Source organism: Nerophis ophidion, linkage group LG11, assembly GCF_033978795.1.
Source record: "Nerophis ophidion isolate RoL-2023_Sa linkage group LG11, RoL_Noph_v1.0, whole genome shotgun sequence".
NCBI lineage: Eukaryota > Metazoa > Chordata > Actinopteri > Syngnathiformes > Syngnathidae > Nerophis > Nerophis ophidion.
The window spans coordinates 32,115,721-32,134,581 of record NC_084621.1 but is presented as its reverse complement, the minus strand read 5'-3'; the positions used below and the strand labels follow the sequence as shown (position 1 = coordinate 32,134,581).

General features: G+C 43.4%; 2 protein-coding genes across 3 annotated transcripts in view; one reads left to right on the top strand and one right to left on the bottom strand.

The window, feature by feature from the left end:
* Positions 1-35: 35 nt before the first annotated feature.
* LOC133561470 (RLA class II histocompatibility antigen, DP alpha-1 chain-like) lies at positions 36-10,147 on the bottom strand. Its single transcript, XM_061914758.1, is given in 5 exon segments — positions 36-128; positions 5,309-5,473; positions 5,475-5,493; positions 5,495-5,560; positions 10,113-10,147. Coding segments are annotated over 5 exon segments (378 nt in total).
* Positions 10,148-15,347: 5,200 nt separating this feature from the next.
* Positions 15,348-18,861, top strand: part of fam171a1 (family with sequence similarity 171 member A1) — a 65,556-nt gene continuing 62,042 nt past the window's right edge. Inside the window, exon 1 of one of the 2 annotated variants that reach the window (XM_061915638.1) lies at positions 15,348-15,771. In XM_061915638.1, the coding sequence (XP_061771622.1) occupies positions 15,660-15,771 (112 nt within the window). In that variant the 5' untranslated portion in view covers positions 15,348-15,659. The remainder of the gene's footprint in view (positions 15,772-18,861) is intronic. The other variant, XM_061915636.1, reaches the window with a different exon arrangement.

The following is an 18,861-nucleotide window of genomic DNA, read 5'->3' as shown; positions in this document are numbered from 1 at the left end:
TAAGACAACAGGTGCTGCATTGAGTCATTTGGCCCCTAAAACACTCCAGATTTGACTCCAATTGATGCCACAGTGAGGCCCACGGCACAAACTACATCTGGAAAAACTCCAGGATGACTGAACTTGATCTATGTGGAGGTGAAAGACACAATAAAAAATGTTACGCCAAAAATGTGTGTTGTCATGGAAATGTTTTTACGACTATAGGGCTGTGTCCGACTAGGATTTTCATAGTTGAATCTGACTCGTTAGTTTTTGCTCATTGTCGTCAGATATATAGTGTTTTTTGTTTTGTTTTTAGAAATAAATAAACATATTTTGATGAGTCACTTGGTGTCAGTGATGTCACATGAATATTGATCTAGCCGCTACAATGATTCTTCCAAAGTTAATAAAATAATCTTACAAAAGGAATCCCGTTTCTCAATTGTGAAAGAATGTGTCCAACCATCCTTTCATTTTCTACATGGAGCCTATCCCAGCTGCACACATGCGGAAGGCGGCGTACACCTTGGACAAGTCGCCACCTCATCGCGGGGCCAACGCAGATAGATAGACAACATTCACACTCACATTCACACACTCATGTTGTTTTAGTGTTGCCAATCAACCAATTCCCAGGTGCAGGTCTTTGGATTTGGGGGGAAGCCAGAGTACTCAGAGGGAACCCACACAGTTACGGAGAGAACATGCAAACTCCACACAGAGCGATCCAGAGTCCAGGATCGAACCCAGGACCTTCGTATTGTGAGGCACAGGTACTGACCCTATCCCCAGGTGCATGTTTTTGGAAGTGGCAAGAAGCCGGAGTACCTGGAAAGAACCCACGCAGTCCAGGGAGAACATGCAAACTCCACACAGAAAGATCCCCAGCGCAGGATCGAACCCAGGACCTTCGTATTGTGAGGCCCACGTACTGACCCCTGTGACAGGTGTCGACGATGGGATTTAGCCAGCCTGAGGTACCCGGAGACATGTCAAGCTCTGGCAAGCAAGGATGTGTCCTACCAAGTCCTGGATTTTCCAACTAGAAACGTATTTCCAACACTATCAGTTAGGGCTGTCTTTGATTAGAATTTTCATAGTCAAATTGAAGTTGTTGGATTTTGCCCAAAGTCCACGATCAGTCAAATTTACGGCATTTAAAAAAAAAAGAGAAATATACAGATGTAGTAGTATACTGAATAGTCCTTAGGTGTCAGTAATGTCACACATGTGCTTTGACAGGTATACAGTGAACACATTTCCTAAAGTTATTTAAAGGTAATTATAAAAGAAATACAATCTATCAATCCATCCATTTTCTACCACTTGTCCCTTTTAAGGTTGTGGGGGTCTAGAGCATATCCCAGCTGAGCTTGGGCGGAAGGCAGCGTACACCCTGGACAAGTTACCACCTCATCGCAGGGCCAACACAGATACTAGAGCTATTCTTTTATTAAAGTGAAAATTACAAATAATTTTTTGCCCGTGACGTCATACACTGCTGCTGACGCACTTTGGAACTTGGTGAACACACCAGCAGCACTGAGAGCCGACTCAGCCAAACTACCTCTAGGTAATGTTGCAATTAACAATGCCAACAAAGAAATTGACTCTACAAAAGTACAGTAAGGCTCCAGTTTTCCAAAAATGCGTTAACTTGACGTTACTATACATTGGCTCTGCTACTGACATCCTACTGATTAGCATTAACGATTTCAAAACCTCAAAATTTGTTATTGAAAACTACTATTAAGATGCACTGTGTATATATATATATATATATATATATATATATATATATATATATATATATATATATATATATATATATATATATATATACTCCTCTCTGAGCTGCCACCTTACCGTGATAGAGGAGTTTGCGTTTCCCAATGATCCTAGGAGCTAAGTTGTCCGGGGGCTTTCATGCCCCCTGGTAGGGTCTCTCAAGACAAACAGGTCCTAAGTGAGGGATCAGACAAAGAGCAGCTCGAAGACTTCTATGGATACACAACAAAATGGACTCAGATTTCCCCCGCCCGGACGCGGGTCACCGGGGCCCCTCTCAGGAGCCAGGCCTGGAGTTGTGGCACGATGGCGAGCGCCTGGTGGCCGGGCCTGTCCCCATGGGGCCCGTCCGGGCACAGCCCGAAGAGCCAACGTGGGTCATCCCTCCAATGGGCTCACCACTCATAGGAGGGGCCATAGAGGTTGGGTGCATTGTGAGCTGGGCGGAAGCCGAAGGCAGGGCACTTGGCGGTCCAATCCTCGGCTACATAAGCTAGCTCTTGGGACTTGGAATGTCACCTCACTGGGGGTTAAGGAGCCTGAGCTATAGTGCGCGAGGTAGAGAAGTTAAGGCTGGACATAGTCGGACTCACCTCGACGCACAGCAAGGGCTCTGGAACAAGTTCTCTCGAGAGGGACTGGACTCTCTTCCACTCTGGCGTTGCCGGCAGTGAGAGGCGACGGGCCGGGGTGGCAATTCTTGTTGCCCCCCGGCTCAAAGCCTGCACGTTGGAGTTCAACCCAGTGGACGAAAGGGTAGCTTCCCTCCGCTTTCGGGTGAGGGGACAGTTCCTGACAGTTGTTTGTGCTTACGCACCAAACCGCAGTTCAGAGTACCCAACCTTTTTGGATACACTCAAGGGAGTACTGGAAAGTGTTCCCCCGGGTGATTCCCTTGTCTTACTGGGAGACTTCAACGCTCATGTTGGCAACGACAGTGAAACCTGGAGAGCCGTGATTGGGGAGAATGGCCGCCCGGATCTAAACCCGAGTGGTGTTTCGTTATGGGACTTTTGTGCTCGTTACAGATTGTCCATAACAAACACCATGTTCAAACATAAGGGTGTCCATATGTGCACTTGGCACCAGGACACCCTAGGCCGCAGTTCCATGATCGACTTTGTAGTTGTGTCATTGGATTTGCGGCCTCATGTTTTGGACATTCGGGTGAAGAGAGGGGCAGAGCTTTCTACCGATCACCACTTGGAAGGTGAGTTGGCTGCGATGGTTTGAGAGGATGCCGGACAGACCTGGCAGGCCCAAGCGCATTGTGAGGAACGTCTGGCAGAGTCTCCTGTCAGAGAGAGTTTTAATTCCCACCTCCGGAAGAACTTTGAACATGTCCGAGGGAGGTGTTGGACATTGAGTCCGAGTGGACCATGTTCCGCACCTCTATTGTCGAGGCGGCCGATTGGAGCTGTGTCCGCAAGGTGGTTGGTGCCTGTCGTGGCGGTAATCCCAGAACCCGTTGGTGGACACCAGCAGTGAGGGATGTCGTCAAGCTGAAGAAGGAGTCCTATCGGGTTCTTTTGGCTCATAGGACTCCGGAGGCAGTGGACAGGTACCGACGGGCCAAGCGGTGTGTAGCTTTAGTGGTTGCGGAGGCAAACACTCGGACGTGGAAGGAGTTCGGGGAAGCCATGGAAAACGACTTCCGGATGGCTTCGAAGCGATTCTGGACCACCATCTGCCACCTCAGGAAGTGGAAGCAGTGCACTGTAATCACCGTGTATGGTGCGGCTGGTGTTCTGCTGACCTCGACTGCGGATGTTGTGGATCGGTGGAAGGAATACTTTAAGGACCTCCTCAATCCCACCAACACATCTTCCTATGAAGAAGCAGTGCCTGGGCAATCTGTGGCGGACTCTCCTATTTCTGGGGCTGAGGTTGCTGAAGTAGTTAAAAAGCCCCTCGGTGGCAAGGCCCCAGGGGTGGATGAGATCCGCCCGGAGTTCCTTAAGGCTCTGGATGCTGTGGGGCTGTCTTGGTTGGCAAGACTCTGCAGCATCGCGTGGACATCGGGGGCGGTACGTTTGGATTGGCAGACCGGGGTGGTGGTCCCTCTCTTTAAGAAGGGGTACCGGAGGGTGTGTTCCAACTATCGTGGGATAACACTCCTCAGCCTTCCCGGTAAGGTTTATTCAGGTATACTGGAGAGGAGGCTACGCCGGATAGTCAAACCTCGGATTCAGGAGGAACAGTGTGGTTTTTGTCTATACTCTCGACAGGGTCCTTGAGGGTGCATGGGAGTTCGCCCAACCAGTCTACATGTGCTTTTTGGACTTGGAGAAGGCCTTCGACCGTGTCCCTCGGGAAGTCCTGTGGGGAGTGCTGAGAGAGTATGGGGTATCGGACTGTCTGATTGTGGCGGTTCGCTCCCTGTCAGAGCTTGGTCTGCATTGCCGGCAGTAAGTCAGACACGTTTTCAGTGAGAGTTGGACTCCGCCAAGGCTACCCTTTGTCACCTGAACAGAATTTCTAGGCGCAGTCAAGGCGTTGAGGGGTTCTGGTTTGGTGGCCGCGGGATCAGGTCTCTTCTTTTTGCAGATGATGTGGTTCTGATGGCTTCATCTGGCCGGGATCTTCAGCTCTCACTGGATCGGTTCACAGCCGAATGTGAAGCAATCGGAATGAGAATCAGCACCTCCAAGTCCAAGTTCATGGTTCTCGTCCGGAAAAGGGTGGAGTGCCACCTCCGGGTTGGGGAGGAGACCCTGCCCCAAGTGGAGGAGTTTAAGTACCTAGGAGTCTTGTTCACGAGTGAGGGAAGAGTGGATCGTGAGATCGACAGGCGGATTGGTGCGGCGTCTTCAGTAATGCGGTCGTTGTATCGATCCGTTTTGGTGAAGAAGGAGCTGAGCCGGAAGGCAAAGCTCTCAATTTACCGGTCGATCTACGTTCCCATCTTCACCTATGGTCATGAGCTTTGGGTCATGACCAAAAGGACAAGATCACGGGTACCAGCGACCCAAATGAGTTTCCTCCGCCGGGCGGCGGGGCTCTCCCTTAGAAATAGGGTGAGAAGCTCTGCCATCTGGGAGGAGCTTAAAGTAAAGCCGCTGCTCCTCCACATCGAGAGGAGCCAGATGAGGTGGTTTGGGCATCTGGTCAGGATGCCACCCGAACGCCTCCCCAGGGAGGTGTTTAAGGCACGTCCAACCGGTAGGAGGCCACGGGGAAGACCCAGGACACGTTGGGAAGACTATGTCTCCCGGCTGGCTTGGGAACGCCTCGGGATCCCCCGGGAAGAGCTGGACTAAGTGGCTGGGGAGAGGGAAGTCTGGGCTTCCCTGCTTAGGCTGCTGCCCCCGTGACCCGACCTCGGATAAGCGGAGGAGGATGGATGGATGGATGGATATATATATATATATATATATATATATATATATATATATATATATATATATATATATATATATATTCAGTGTTACAAACGGCTTGCTGAGGGCAGACATAATTACAATGTGGCCCTCAGTAAAGCAAGTTTGACAACCCTGATTAAATGTTTCTACACATGAACACAATTACCTAAGACAGGGCTTAGTGAGTCACAACAGAAGCCATACATTTCTCCTTCCTACAGCGTGAACCTCAGCGTTGACATCTGGTGGAAGGTGAGATTGTCGTTCAGATGATACCAAACAAGTGAAGCACCCTCTGATACCGCAACATCATTTGAAGTATAGTGAACTTGGATGTTTTGGTGGAAAGAAGTGATCTACAAAGCAAAATGTTTTCCTCACCCAGCTGAAGCTCTCCTGCTAAGTAGATTATACTCTTTGGGGGTCTTAGAGGGTAGAAAAGACAAAACAAACATCCGCATGGGATTGGAGTTTTCAGGATTTTTCGTTTAAACATCACCACAATTGAATAAAAAAAAAAAACAAGATGGGATCAAAGTTTAAACTTTCATCTCTAAATTAAGAAATTTTACAAAAATATGGATTCTTTTCAGGAATTATCAATGTTCAATGTAGCCTACCTCCATTTCCAGGGCCTCAGAAGTACAGTGGAACGTTTTTGTGTTCAGTCAGCCACCTTAGGTTGGCTGACTGATGTTAACATATAAGCAGCTGTTGACATTACAGTTATAGGTGTAACAATGAGTCGATACATTCTTTTATATTCTTAAGATTCCTAACATACAATTTTATTGATACTACAAATTAGAAAACATTGGATTTAAGAACCGCAGACTTAACATGAAGTTCAGCACTTTAAATAATAATGACATTAAAGGTTACTACAGTCTGTCTGCGACGCCATGAGTCATCAAAGCACGTGGCAGATACGGTAGCCGAGAAAGGTCACAACAAATACAAACTCCACAAGACAGTCATGAAGCAACAACACATCAACTTTCAGCTACAGCAAAATTGCAAAAGTCACAACAAATAAAAACGCCACAACACAACAATAGAAAGCCGCAACACAACTTTAAGCCACAAAGGACGCGACGGACACAATGGAAGTGACAGCAGAGCAAGTTTCACCGACGGACCATGTGTAGCTGAGGCGGAAAATTAAAAACAGTTTAATGAGCATAGTCTATTAGTAAATGGGTTATACTTGTATGCGCTTTTCTACCGCCAAAGGTACTCCCTGGGCTTTGACACTATTTCTACATTCACCCATTCAAACACACATTCACACACATTCACACACTGCTGGCGGGAGCTGTCATGCAAGGCCCTAACCAGTGTCTTGCTCAAGGACACAACGGACGTGACTACGTTGGTAGAAGGTGGAGATTGAACCAGGAACCCTCAAATTGCTGGCACGGCTACTCTCCCAACTGCGTCACACCGTCCTCGTGCCATATTAGTGTTATTGAAAAAGTAAAACAAAATATTAATGACTGAAAAAGTGGTCACACTTATTTATTAACTTATTTATCAAGTGGTCACACTTACTTATCAACTTCGTTCATTACACTGTGTTAAATTTACCGCTTTAGTAAATTTGTCCTTCACTGAATTGTGTCCACTGTCACTTCCTTTGCGTCTTTATATTGTCTCTAGGGCTTATATTTTTTGTGTTATGGCAATATGTTGTTGGGATGTGACGTTTATATTTGTTATTGCTTTTTCAATCGTGTTATTGCAGACAGTTATAGTGTTGTGGCGTTTGTATTCAACGGTCCTTGCCGAGCACAGATTGATGTAGTTGAATCTTAGGTCGTTGCGCCCCTAATATACTGTATATATCCATCCATTTTCTAACGCTTGTACCTTTCAGGGTCGCGTCTTGATTGGCATGTCTGGACATGCCCCAATGATTCAAAAATGCCATTTGTAACCATTTCGATTGATCCTGCTAGCCAAAGTTGTTTTGAGTTAATCTGTATAGTTGAGGGTGGCTTAATGTAGTTCTTATGTGGAGTTCGCATTTTACATTACAGACGGGCATTGGGGAGCAAAGTTCGATGTAGTTGAATCTTAGATCGTATATACAGTAAATATATATATATATATATATATATATATATATATATATATATATATATATATATATATATATATATATATATATATATATATCCATCCGTTTTCCAATGTATGTGTATATATATATATATATATATATAGGTAATAGGTTAATATATATATATATATATATATATATATATATATATATATATATATATATATATATATATAAATAAGGGAATACGTGGTAGGAAATGGATGGATATATATATATATATATAAATATATATACATAAATATATATATATATGTGTATATATATATATATATATATATATATATATATATATATATATATATATATATATATATATATATATATATTAGGGCTGGGCAACGATTAAACATTTTAATCGAAGTTAATCGCACTATTTCTCCAATTAATCGCGATTAACTGCATTGGATACGCAAAGCCCAATAATGAATTCAAAAGTAGTGTGTAGTGCACCTTTATTGGAATATTCTCCCACATGAACAAAAGCGCCAAAACATTTGTTGTGCAAACACAATTTAAATCAGTCCTTGTTAAACAGTAGCAGTTAAATAGCATATCTTATGAAAATCAACTCAAAAAATTTAAATACAAACATTTAAACTTATTGCCACTGCCAGGGTATTTAAGTTATCCTGTTTGTTATGGAAAATAAATATAATCTACATACAAATCTCTGAGCCACAATCATAACATCTGAACAGGCAATTTCTGAGGTAACAGCAGAAACATTTTTTTTTTATCAGGGATCTTATGTTTAAAAAACCTATATTATAGGTAGTGGGCTGTTTTAGGGAATTTTTGATCAAATTATCCGCAGTAACAATATTAATAATGTTGTGTTTATTCTGCGTAGTGCACTTACAATAATTATGACCATATCTAGGAATTTATATGATGGGAATTTTCCGATTGTTTGCTTTGTGCTTTGATAAACTTAACGCGTCATATACATGGTACTATATTGTGATGTTATGAGCCAGGGAAAAAAATAACTACCCTACCCAGCACGCAACAGGAGTGACGAGCATGCGCGGTAGCCCGGTATAGGTTGTGTCGCCATGACGGCATCTTGTATGTTGTGATATGCACGCGCTGAAAGCAAACGTTAAGAACTCAGCCAACACTCCTCGTCTGCAACATTCATAAATAGACAGACAACACATATACTCCGCTGCTTCACAGGCCGCTGGATGTAGCCGGCAAAGTATTCCCATGCTAGCTAGCCGGTCTAGCAAGCACGCGTCATTTAGTCCAAAACGGCCCGATCTATCCACATCCAGAATTGTCTGGCGGTCGTAAGTGATCCCGGAGTGACCACGCTGTAAGGCAGCCATGAAATTTGCAGAATTGTCCGGTATTTTTGCCGAATGTTCCATCTATACCAAGAGCCCCTCGACGCCGAAGCCCATCCGGGCGACGCCATCTTGTTAAGAAAAGGCGTTAACAAAATAAAAGCATGTAAACAACATACGCAAATGTGCGATGAAATAATTGTCGGCGTTAATAGATTGATGAGTTAACTCGTAATTAACGCATTAATTTGCCCACCCCTAATATATATATATATATATATATATATATATATTTATATGTATATATATATCCATCCCATCCATCCATTTTCTACCGCTTATTCCCTTTTGGGGTCGCGGGGGGCGCTGGCGCCTATCTCAGCTACAATCGGGCGAAAGGCGGGGTACACCCTGGACAAGTCGCCACCTCATCGCAGGGCCAACACAGATAGACAGACAACATTCACACTCACATTCACACACTAGGGCCAATTTAGTGTTGCCAATCAACCTATCCCCAGGTGCATGTCTTTGGAGGTGGGAGGAAGCCGGAGTACCCGGAGAGAACCCACGCATTCACGGCGAGAACATGCAAACTCCACACAGAAAGATCCCGAGCCTGGGATTGAACGCAGGACTGCAGGACCTTCGTATTGTGAGGCAGACGCACTAACCCCTCTGCCACCGTGAAGCCCGACATATATATATATATATATATATATATATATATATATATATATATATATATATATATATATAAAACCACCAAGTATATATATATATATATATATATATATATATATATATATATATATATATATATATATACAGTATATATATATATATATATACACATTGCATTTGGAAAGTGCTTCACTTATTTTGTTATGTCACAGCCTTTCAAAATGGAATAAATGGATTTTTGTACTCAAAATTCAACAGCAAAAATTCCATAGTGACAATATTAAAAGGTGTAAAAACATTTTTGTGACAGTCTGTCACTTCATTTCTGTTAGTTTTTCGTGTTTTTGTATTTACTCCCTGTTCAGTGCTCTTATTTTGTTGTATTTCCTGTTTTATTCACGGAGCACTGTTCTTTTTCTCTTTTTGTTGATTGGCAGCGGTTCACACCTGCTGTCAATCACACTAGTGTCTATTTATGTTTCACTCGAGCACTCCTCAGTGCCCGATGATAATATCATGTTGAGAACGTTACTTTGCACGACTGCTTTATTTTTATTTGTTTTCTTATGAGTTCCATATTAAATTCGTCTTACCTTCACTCCTCTCTCCTGGATTCTTGCATCATCGGGGACACACAACTGCATCCATGCGAGTTCCCAACAGTATCATCGAGCCAGAAAGTGACCTCGCGAGAATCCCTGTCGGCAATCATCAGCCGAAGTTTTGGACCGCACAATTCCTGGAAGACTTGAAGGCCAGGTTTGTGCGGTCCCAGCCAACAGACGTGAACCCTCTCCCCGCGGCAACGCCACCGGCTACGGCTCTCCGACCGGCGCGTCCTCCGCCGCCATCCTTCCTCTCGGCTCGACAGCTGGCTACGGCTCTCCGACCAGCACGTTCGCCACTACCTTCATGCATCGCGGCTCCCGCGGCAACGCTACCGGCTACGGCTCTCCGACCGGCGCGTCCTTCGCCGCCATCCTTCCTCTCGGTTCGACCGCCGGCTACGGCTCTCCGACCGGCCCACCCGCCTCCTCCTTCACGTCTCGCGGCTCCCGCGGCTCCGTCGCCGACTACGGCTCTCCGACCGGCACGCCCGCCGCCGCCATCCTTCCCGTCGTCTGCTGTGCTGCTTCTCCCTGCTCCTACGCAGCTTCCAGCGGTTACTCCCCGGCTGCTCTTCCTGCCGGGTCCCGCTCTCTTTTCTGGTTCGCCGAGAGCTCCAGTGGAGCACACAGTGAGGTCGCTTTTGTCCTCCTGCTGGGACTCGGCGCGGGATGTGTCTTCGTCCCTCCTCCTGGCCCCTTCCCGCCCATCCCTGGTTTTCGCACCAGGTGACTCCGACAATGAGGCTCGTCTTCCCGCTAGTGTGTACGGCGTCTGGCAGCCGCCTAGTGGAGGGGGGCCTACTACTCGTGGCAGTGCAGCCAAGCACACTCCGCTGTCATCATCCACGCCGCCGATGACGCCTGCCATTTCTCGCGGCGGTGCAGCCGAGCACACGCCGCTGTCATCATCCACACCGCCGATGACGCCTGCTGCTTCCACGCCGCTGTCATCCACGCATCATCTTCTCCCACGGAGACATCTTCATCACCGGTGGGACTTCGCATGACACCGCCATCATTATTGTCGTCATCGTCGCCGCCTGCTCCAACAATGGCATCTGCTGCTCCTCGGCCGGCATTTGCTGCTTCTCGCCCGGCGTCTTCATCTGCCACTTTCACGCCGCCGATGAAGCCTGTGGTTTTCACCCCGCTGATGACACCTGCGGTTTCCACGCCGCCGATTACGTCTGCTGCTTCCGGGCCTGCTTCCGGACCTGCTTCAGCGCGCCCGCCTCTACGTCGGCCGCGGATGTGGCCGTGCCCTGGGCGTCCTCCTCGCGGGATGCACGCTCCTCTTTTTCGGCCAGTGATGTGGCCGTTCCCTTGCCGCCCGCCTCGCCAGTTCCAGCGGCGCTATACGCGCCGCCGCCACCTGACTTTCCCTCGCTGGCTGCGGGGACACGGGGTTTGGCGACCCTCCACCAAATCCTCCCTCCACCCTCCCTTACATTTTGGACTTTTTTCCATTTTTTCTTTTCCAGGGAACATCTGGTATCTGTTCCTTGAGGGGGTGGGGGTCCTGTGACAGTCTGTCACTTCATTTCTGTTGGTTTTTCGTGTTTTTGTATTTACTTCCTGTTCCGTGCTCTTATTTTGTTGTATTTCCTGTTTTATTCACGGAGCACTGTTGTTTTTCTCTTTTCGTTGATTGGCAGCGGTTCACACCTGCTGTCAATCACACTAGTGTCTATTTATGTTTCACTCGAGCACTCCTCAGTGCTCGATGATAATATCATGTTGAGAACGTTACTTTGCACGACTGCTTTATTTTTATTTGTTTTCTTGTGAGTTCCTTATTAAATTTGTCTTACCTTCACTCCTCTCTCCTGGATTCTTGCATCATCGGGGACACACAACTGCAGCCATGCGAGTTCCCAACAATTTTTTAAAAATGTATTACTAATAAAAACACTATACAAATCCCAGCAAAATAAGTATTCACAGCCTTTGTTCAATACTTTGTTGATGCACCTTTGGCAGCAATTTTAGCCTCAAGTCTTTTTGAATACGATGCCATAAACTCAGCACACCTATCTTTGGGCAGTTTTTCGCCAATTCCTCCTTCCCAATCCTCTACAGCATTCCTTTGTGGAGAGAGGGAAACTTTCCAGAAGGACAACCATCTCTGCAGCAACCCACCAATCCGGTCTGTATGGTATAGTGGCCATTCTTTCATAAAATGTTGCCAAAGTACACCTTAAAGAATTTCAGACCATGAAAACAGAATTCTCTGGCCTGTTGAGTCAAACATTGAAATCTTTGGCAATGTTTTTTTTTTTTCCAAGATGGCGCCACTGTAGTGGCTTCTGTTGGCAGGAGCTCTGTGCTCTTGTGTCATCCTTTTGTGTTTCCCTCTTGTTTTCATGTGTTATTATATATACTGGTATATATATATATATATATATATATATTTTGCCTTTTGGACCCTTTTTGGACTGTGTGACACTTTCGTGACCTCTGCGGTGTTTTTGTGGACTTCTTGATCTACCTCCAAGGACCCTTTTGGCCAAGGAGACCAGCTGTTGGGTCTCTGCCACACTGGAGTCAGTTTGGAGAGATTGGAGGAGATGTGGATGAAGAGACAGGGCTGTGGAGCTGGCACTGAGCACCGGGACGGACAAGCTTCACAGTGTCTTGGCTGAATGAGCAGGTATCGGACACCTCAGTCTCCTTGGATGTATCCTCGCTCATCCATGTGGACTGGAGACTGGCCGAGAGTGGGTAGGCTACCGAGAGTGGAGCCGGCTCTCTTGGTTTCTTTGTTGGGTCTGCTCCTGTCTGTGGCCATGCTCCCTCCACCCCAGCAGACGATGGCGTGGAACACCGCAGAGGCCACCACAGTGTGTATGTTTCTTTTACTTTTTATTCATAGCTGTATGTAAAAGTGGCTGGTTGTATCAGCTCCGCTGCTTTAATGTCTTTCATGTCCTGTGTGTTCTTTGATGTGTGATGTTTATACACATGTAAGAGGGATGTGTACTATGGCTTTGAGTTGTTTTTTTTCCACTTGGCCTCGGTCTCAGGCTTAGACAGATTTTTTTATTTTATTTTATTTTAATCTTTTTTTTTTTTCTCCCATTCCCCCCCACTTGTTTACCTGTATCTCACCTTTTTTGTAAGGGGTGCCGGAAGTTGGCAGACCCGTCAGCGATCCTGTTCCGACTCCCTGTAACGTTTGTCTGATCTTGAATGGGATTGTGCTGAAAATTTTAATTTCCCCTCGGGGATCATTAAAGTATGTCTGATTCTGATTCTGATTCTGATTCTGAAATGCCAGGCATCATGTTTGTAGGAAACCAGTCACCATTCATCACCAGGCCAATACCATCCCTACAGTGAAGCATGGTGGTGGCAGCGTCATGCTCTGGGGTTATTTTTAGGCGGCAGGAACTACGAGACTAGTCAAGATAGAGGGAAATGTGAATGCAGCATTGGAGGGAGACATCCTGGATGAAAACAAACACTTCTCATCCAATCTGATGGAGCTTAAGAGGTGCTGCAAAGACGAATTGGCGAAACTGCCCAAAGAGAGTTGTGCCAAGCTTGTGACATTGCATTCAAAAGGGTTGAGGCTATAATTGCTGCCAAAGGTGCATCAACTAAGTATTGAGCAAAGGCTGTGAAAAGGCATTCAATCGATTGCAACTGGACTGTTTGGTTTATCCTAGAAGACATTAAATCTAGTCTATGAGCACAAACTGATGAAGCCTACTTGGATGAGAGGCAAAAGGTCTTCCAAGACAAACCAAACAGTCCAGTTGCAATCGATTGAATGCCCTGCAAATACAATAACCTACATTAGTGAGAACAGTTATAGACAAGGCTGTGAATACTTATGTACATGGGATTTCTTAGTTTTTTATTTTAATACATTTGCAAAAAGGTCTAAAAAACGTGTTGTGAGTATAGAATTTTGAGGACAAACATGAATTTATTCCATTTTGAAATAAGGCCGTAACATTACATTTGAAAAAAATTAAGAGCTTTGAATACTTTCTGGATTTACTGTCCATACCAGTGATTTTTAACCATAGGGCAGCCAATTGCTGGGCTGTGAGCGCCCCCAGAGGGACAATATCAAACAAACAGAAGAAGTCTGGGGCTAGAGTCACAGAGAAGTTTATTAAGCGCAAAATATGTGACTGAAGTGGCGAGGCCGCATTTTCATTGGGACCTATTTTATTGACTGTTTAGTTAAAAAACATATTATTATTATTTATTATTAATTTAGTATTCATTCATTTATTTTAACACTGCATAATTGTATGTGAAACTTTTTTTAATCCGTTTTTTAACAGCTTCCTTTGCAGTATATCTATTTAGTATTAATTTTCCGAATTAGCCTGACCTAGACCTAATGTGTTAAACAAATGATAATCTTTGTGAGTAACACTTGGTTTGATATCATTTGACATGGTTGTAAACCGTAGTTAGGTTAGATATATTTATTGAATATGATTAAAATCAATAGTAGGAATACTAATTTCGTGGTAATATTTCAAAGGTTAAAATTGAAAAAGGTTAAGAACCCCTCTATACCAATGGTTCTCAAATGGGGGTACGCGTATCCCTGGGGGTACTTGAAGGTATGCCAAGGGGTACGTGAGATTTTTTTTAAATATTCTAAAAATAGCAACAATTCAAACATCCTTTATAAATATATTTATTGAATAATACTTCAACAAAATATGAATGTAAGTTCATAAACTGTGAAAAGAAATGCAAAAATGCAATATTCAGTGTTGACAGCTGGATTTTTTGTGGCCATGTTCCATAAATATTGATGTTAAAGATTTCTTTTTTGTGAAGAAATGTTTAGAATTAAGTTCATGAATACAGATGGATCTCTATTCCAATCCCCAAAGAGGGCGCTTTAAGTTGCTGATTACTTCTATGTGTAGAAATCTTTATTCATAATTGAATCACTTGTTCATTTTTCAACAAGTTTTTAGTTACCTGTGACCCCAAAGGGAATAAGTGGTAGAAAATGGATGGATGGATGGAAGTTTTTAGTTATTTTTATATCTTTTTTTCCAAATAGTTCAAGAAAGACCACTACAAATGAGCAATATTTTGCACTGTTATACAATTTAATGTGAATTAGTGAATTACATTTTATATAGGGCTTTTTTCCTCAAGTGACTCAAAGCACTTTACATAGTGAAACCCAATATCTAAGTTATAATTAAACCAGTGTGAGTGGCACTGGGAGCAGGTGGGTAAAGTGTCTTGCCCAAGGACACAACGGCATTGACTAGGAAGGCGGAAGCGTGGATCGAACCTGCAACCCTCAAGTTGCTGGCACGGCCGCTCTACCAACTGATGACATAGTGCTGTATTTTACTTCTTAATCTCTTTTTTTTAACCAAAAATGCTTTGTTCTGATTAGGGGGTACTTGAATTAAAAAATGTTCACAGGGGTACATCACTGAAGAAAGGTTGAGAACCACTGCTCTATTTCTGTTTATAAATCAGTACCATGTTGAACCTACAGGGAGCAGTAGAGTTGCGTTAATGTCATTGAGGCGTCGCGGTGAATGTAGCCGCCTGTTGTTGCTGTTTTCGGGCATGTGGCTTTGGGGCTTAAGAGCCGTCTTCCTCTCCTCTGACCCTGGCTCGTCGATGAAAAAAAAGCAAGCGAAAATGGGGGCTGAGTGATGCAGCACGGAGGAAAAATAATCCGCTTTAATTTGAAACTGCTGATGTCGCTAAATACGGAGACTCGCCGCCTTTACGGACTATGTGTGCTCGCTTGTTGACTTTATCAAAGCAAAAGATTGGACTGCTGCATTTTTAGGCGTTGTACTCCCCATCTGCAATGATGCGGGCTGTGGTAGACCGTAGGAACGCCGTGCTTCTTACTGTCTTCATTGGACTCCTCGTTTCAGAAGGAGCCAGCAAAACACCGAGGGAACATTCAGGCACAGAAGGTAAATATTCGGCATACGTCTTGGCCCACTTTGACCCTTCTCACGACAGTGAGTTGCTCGGAGTTGAAATAAGCTAATCATGGTCCCGCTAGCCTGCTGGGATGCTGATGTCACTCAACTTAGCTAGCGTAACGTTAGCAGGACGAGCTGTAAAACTTTGGTTTGTTCACGTCCAGCAGTTTGCTGCTCAATATTTAACTCCTCTCCCTCTCTTTCCCTCGAATTAAACCCGTTTTCATGAGCTGAATCGTTTGGGCTCTTTCAAGGCAGTGGCCGAGAGCTCCATCGAGTTTATTTATTTATCAGTATAAAGTGCATAACGACGAAGACGCTGCTTAAATTTGTTACCAAACCTACACGTTTTATTTAAACGTTTCTTTCTTTGTGCAATTTAAATGTGTGCTCATCGAAAAGCTAACCAAAGCACAGAAGGTTATAATGATTGGGCATTTTACTGGAACAATACGAATTGAACTAGACCACTAGACTCTGACGACTTCAATGTAACTCCTTTTCAATCAGTCTTCTTTGGATCTACATACTGACATATGTGTATTTATATACTGTATATGTAGTTCTATAACCATAACCATAGTGATTAACTTCTGGCCCATCCCAATGCTATAATTGGACCATTCCCCCACACATTCTACATTGGTGTTTAGTGCTGCAGCTATCGAATATTTTAGTAATCTATCAATTAATCGGATACAACACTTTACAGCCTCAATGTTTCTTTCTGGGAAAATATTAGAGCTAAACGATTTTTATACTTTACTCACTTTAATTTTTTTGGCGAAAATGAACATCATCAATATTAAAATTACACTTTACAAATATGTGCAGTGATAAAAAAACAAAAATAAAACATTCTCACTTTATCATTATCGTATTGTTGAGTGTACTCAACAATACACACTTCCATCTTTTAACCAATTTGTTTAAATAATACTAAACTGAACAGGACCATTGTTTTGTGATTCTTATGTATTACTGATAGTGTTTTACTGTTAGTATTTTATAAATAAAATATATTATTTATTTTTGACCAACGGTGTCCTACTCTTTTTAGCTGTCCTTGAAAGCACCGTAAAATGCACCTTTATCACAACCATCTCTTGCATTCCTCTGAGTATAGAACGATCACTCGATTCTGATAAAGCACATTTTGTATGTTCAATGTGTATAATTGAATATTTTGGTTGCTCAGACAGCAGTGTTTGTCTATAACTTTTGATTGGAGCATGTTGTTTCTTAATGGGAAAAGACGTTATGTTGTTTGTTTTCATGTTCACTTTTAAGCTCCTGGTTTTTCAGCAATTGAACATGCAACCATTACCAAAAAATAACCACCATTAAAGATTTTTTAGTGTTTTAAAAAATTAAAAAATTATCAACAGAGTTGACATAAATGCATACCCCATTCATCCAAATGAATCACTGTCTGTTTAGGTTACTGTTATTTAGTCACTACAGTAATGACAACTTGTGTTCACATCCACCGGAACCACATGGGTTAGCCTTCTATATACAATATTTACAACCTTACTAGTGTTCACTTCACAGCCACAGATGGTTCATCTAGTGCTTATTATTTACACATTTGTAAATTGGTTCATTCACACATTACATTCAAAATGATTCAACTGTTCAACGTCAAAATATAAACAGTAGAAATAATGAACAAAATGTCAGCTACTGTCTTGTTTGAAAACACCAATGAAAATTTAATTTAGCATTTAGATAGGCTATACTGCAGAAAAAGTCATCACATGTCTGCCACAATCATGTGTGTTCTTAAATGTGCATTCCTTGTCGTGACCAGTTTTGATTTGGGCTCAGGGTTTCCCACACATCCATTTATCTGTGGCGGCCCGCCACGAAATAATTATGGCCGCCACAAATAAAAAAATAATAAATAAATATAATATTTTTTTTTCCCGCTTTTGACTCGCTCGACCGCTCATAAAAGCAATGGGACTCTGTTTGTGAATGGAGCTTGTAGTTACATATTATATAAATATGTAAATATTATATAAATATGTATATAAATATGTACATAAAGTGTTGTAATTATATTCCAACTCCGCGTTCTTCTTGGTCATCGCCGCTGCCTCCCCCCGCCCCCTAGCCCGAAGCCCCCCAACCCCCGGCCCGCCCGACCACACCACCACAAATAGATGCCTGACCTGTGGGAAACATTGTGGGCTTATATGGTAAACTACTTTGATCATCATAGCGCCGATCACGGCTCCCTCTGTGCTATCGTGCGCTCTGTTTTACAATAACAAGATCTGATAGCTCAGTTACAGCTCATTTTAGTACCTATTCTGTGTTATATGTGTTTTATATTGCACGATTGCACCAAGAAGAAATCGTAGTTTGTGACCCCGTTCTCAAACAATGGCAATAAAAACTATTCTAATTCTGATTCTGATTCAACTGAAATTAATGTATTGGGCATTGTTTTATCCAGATGCATACATTTGTCCAAATGTGGCCAAGTAGATCCATTGTGGGTTCCTGTCTACGACGCTAAAAGAAAAATCTAAGGAAGCGAATCCTTCTGCCGTTTTCCACTAGTTTTTTAAATATATAAATCGCCAGCTTCAACATTCCCTTTTCTCTTCTCTGACTCTCTCGTCGTCATTTGGGATGTGTGTGTCTGTTGTGATTTTCCTTCCTGGTTCGATGACCCACCCTATCTTGCCTCTGACTGGCCTGTCTGTAATGTTTTGCTCTTATCCTAATGAATCGTGACTCATCATAGTAAACTAAACAACTAATCATGGATTTTCTTATACGTAAACCAACCAATCATCATTGATGTTTCCTATATAGTTTGTCCCCTGCTCGTGGAGTTGCTTCGCTACGTAGCATTATTTTTAAGTTAATAATTTTTAATGGAAAACCAAAGATATTATTACTGGTTTATCAAAAAACATACTCCATCCATCCATCCATTTTGTACCGCTTATTCCCTTTTTGGGGTCGCGGGGGCGCTGGTGCCTATCTCAGCTACAATCGGGCGGAAGGCGTCGTACACCCTGGACAAGTCGCAACCTCACAGTACACGTTACGGGAAAACCG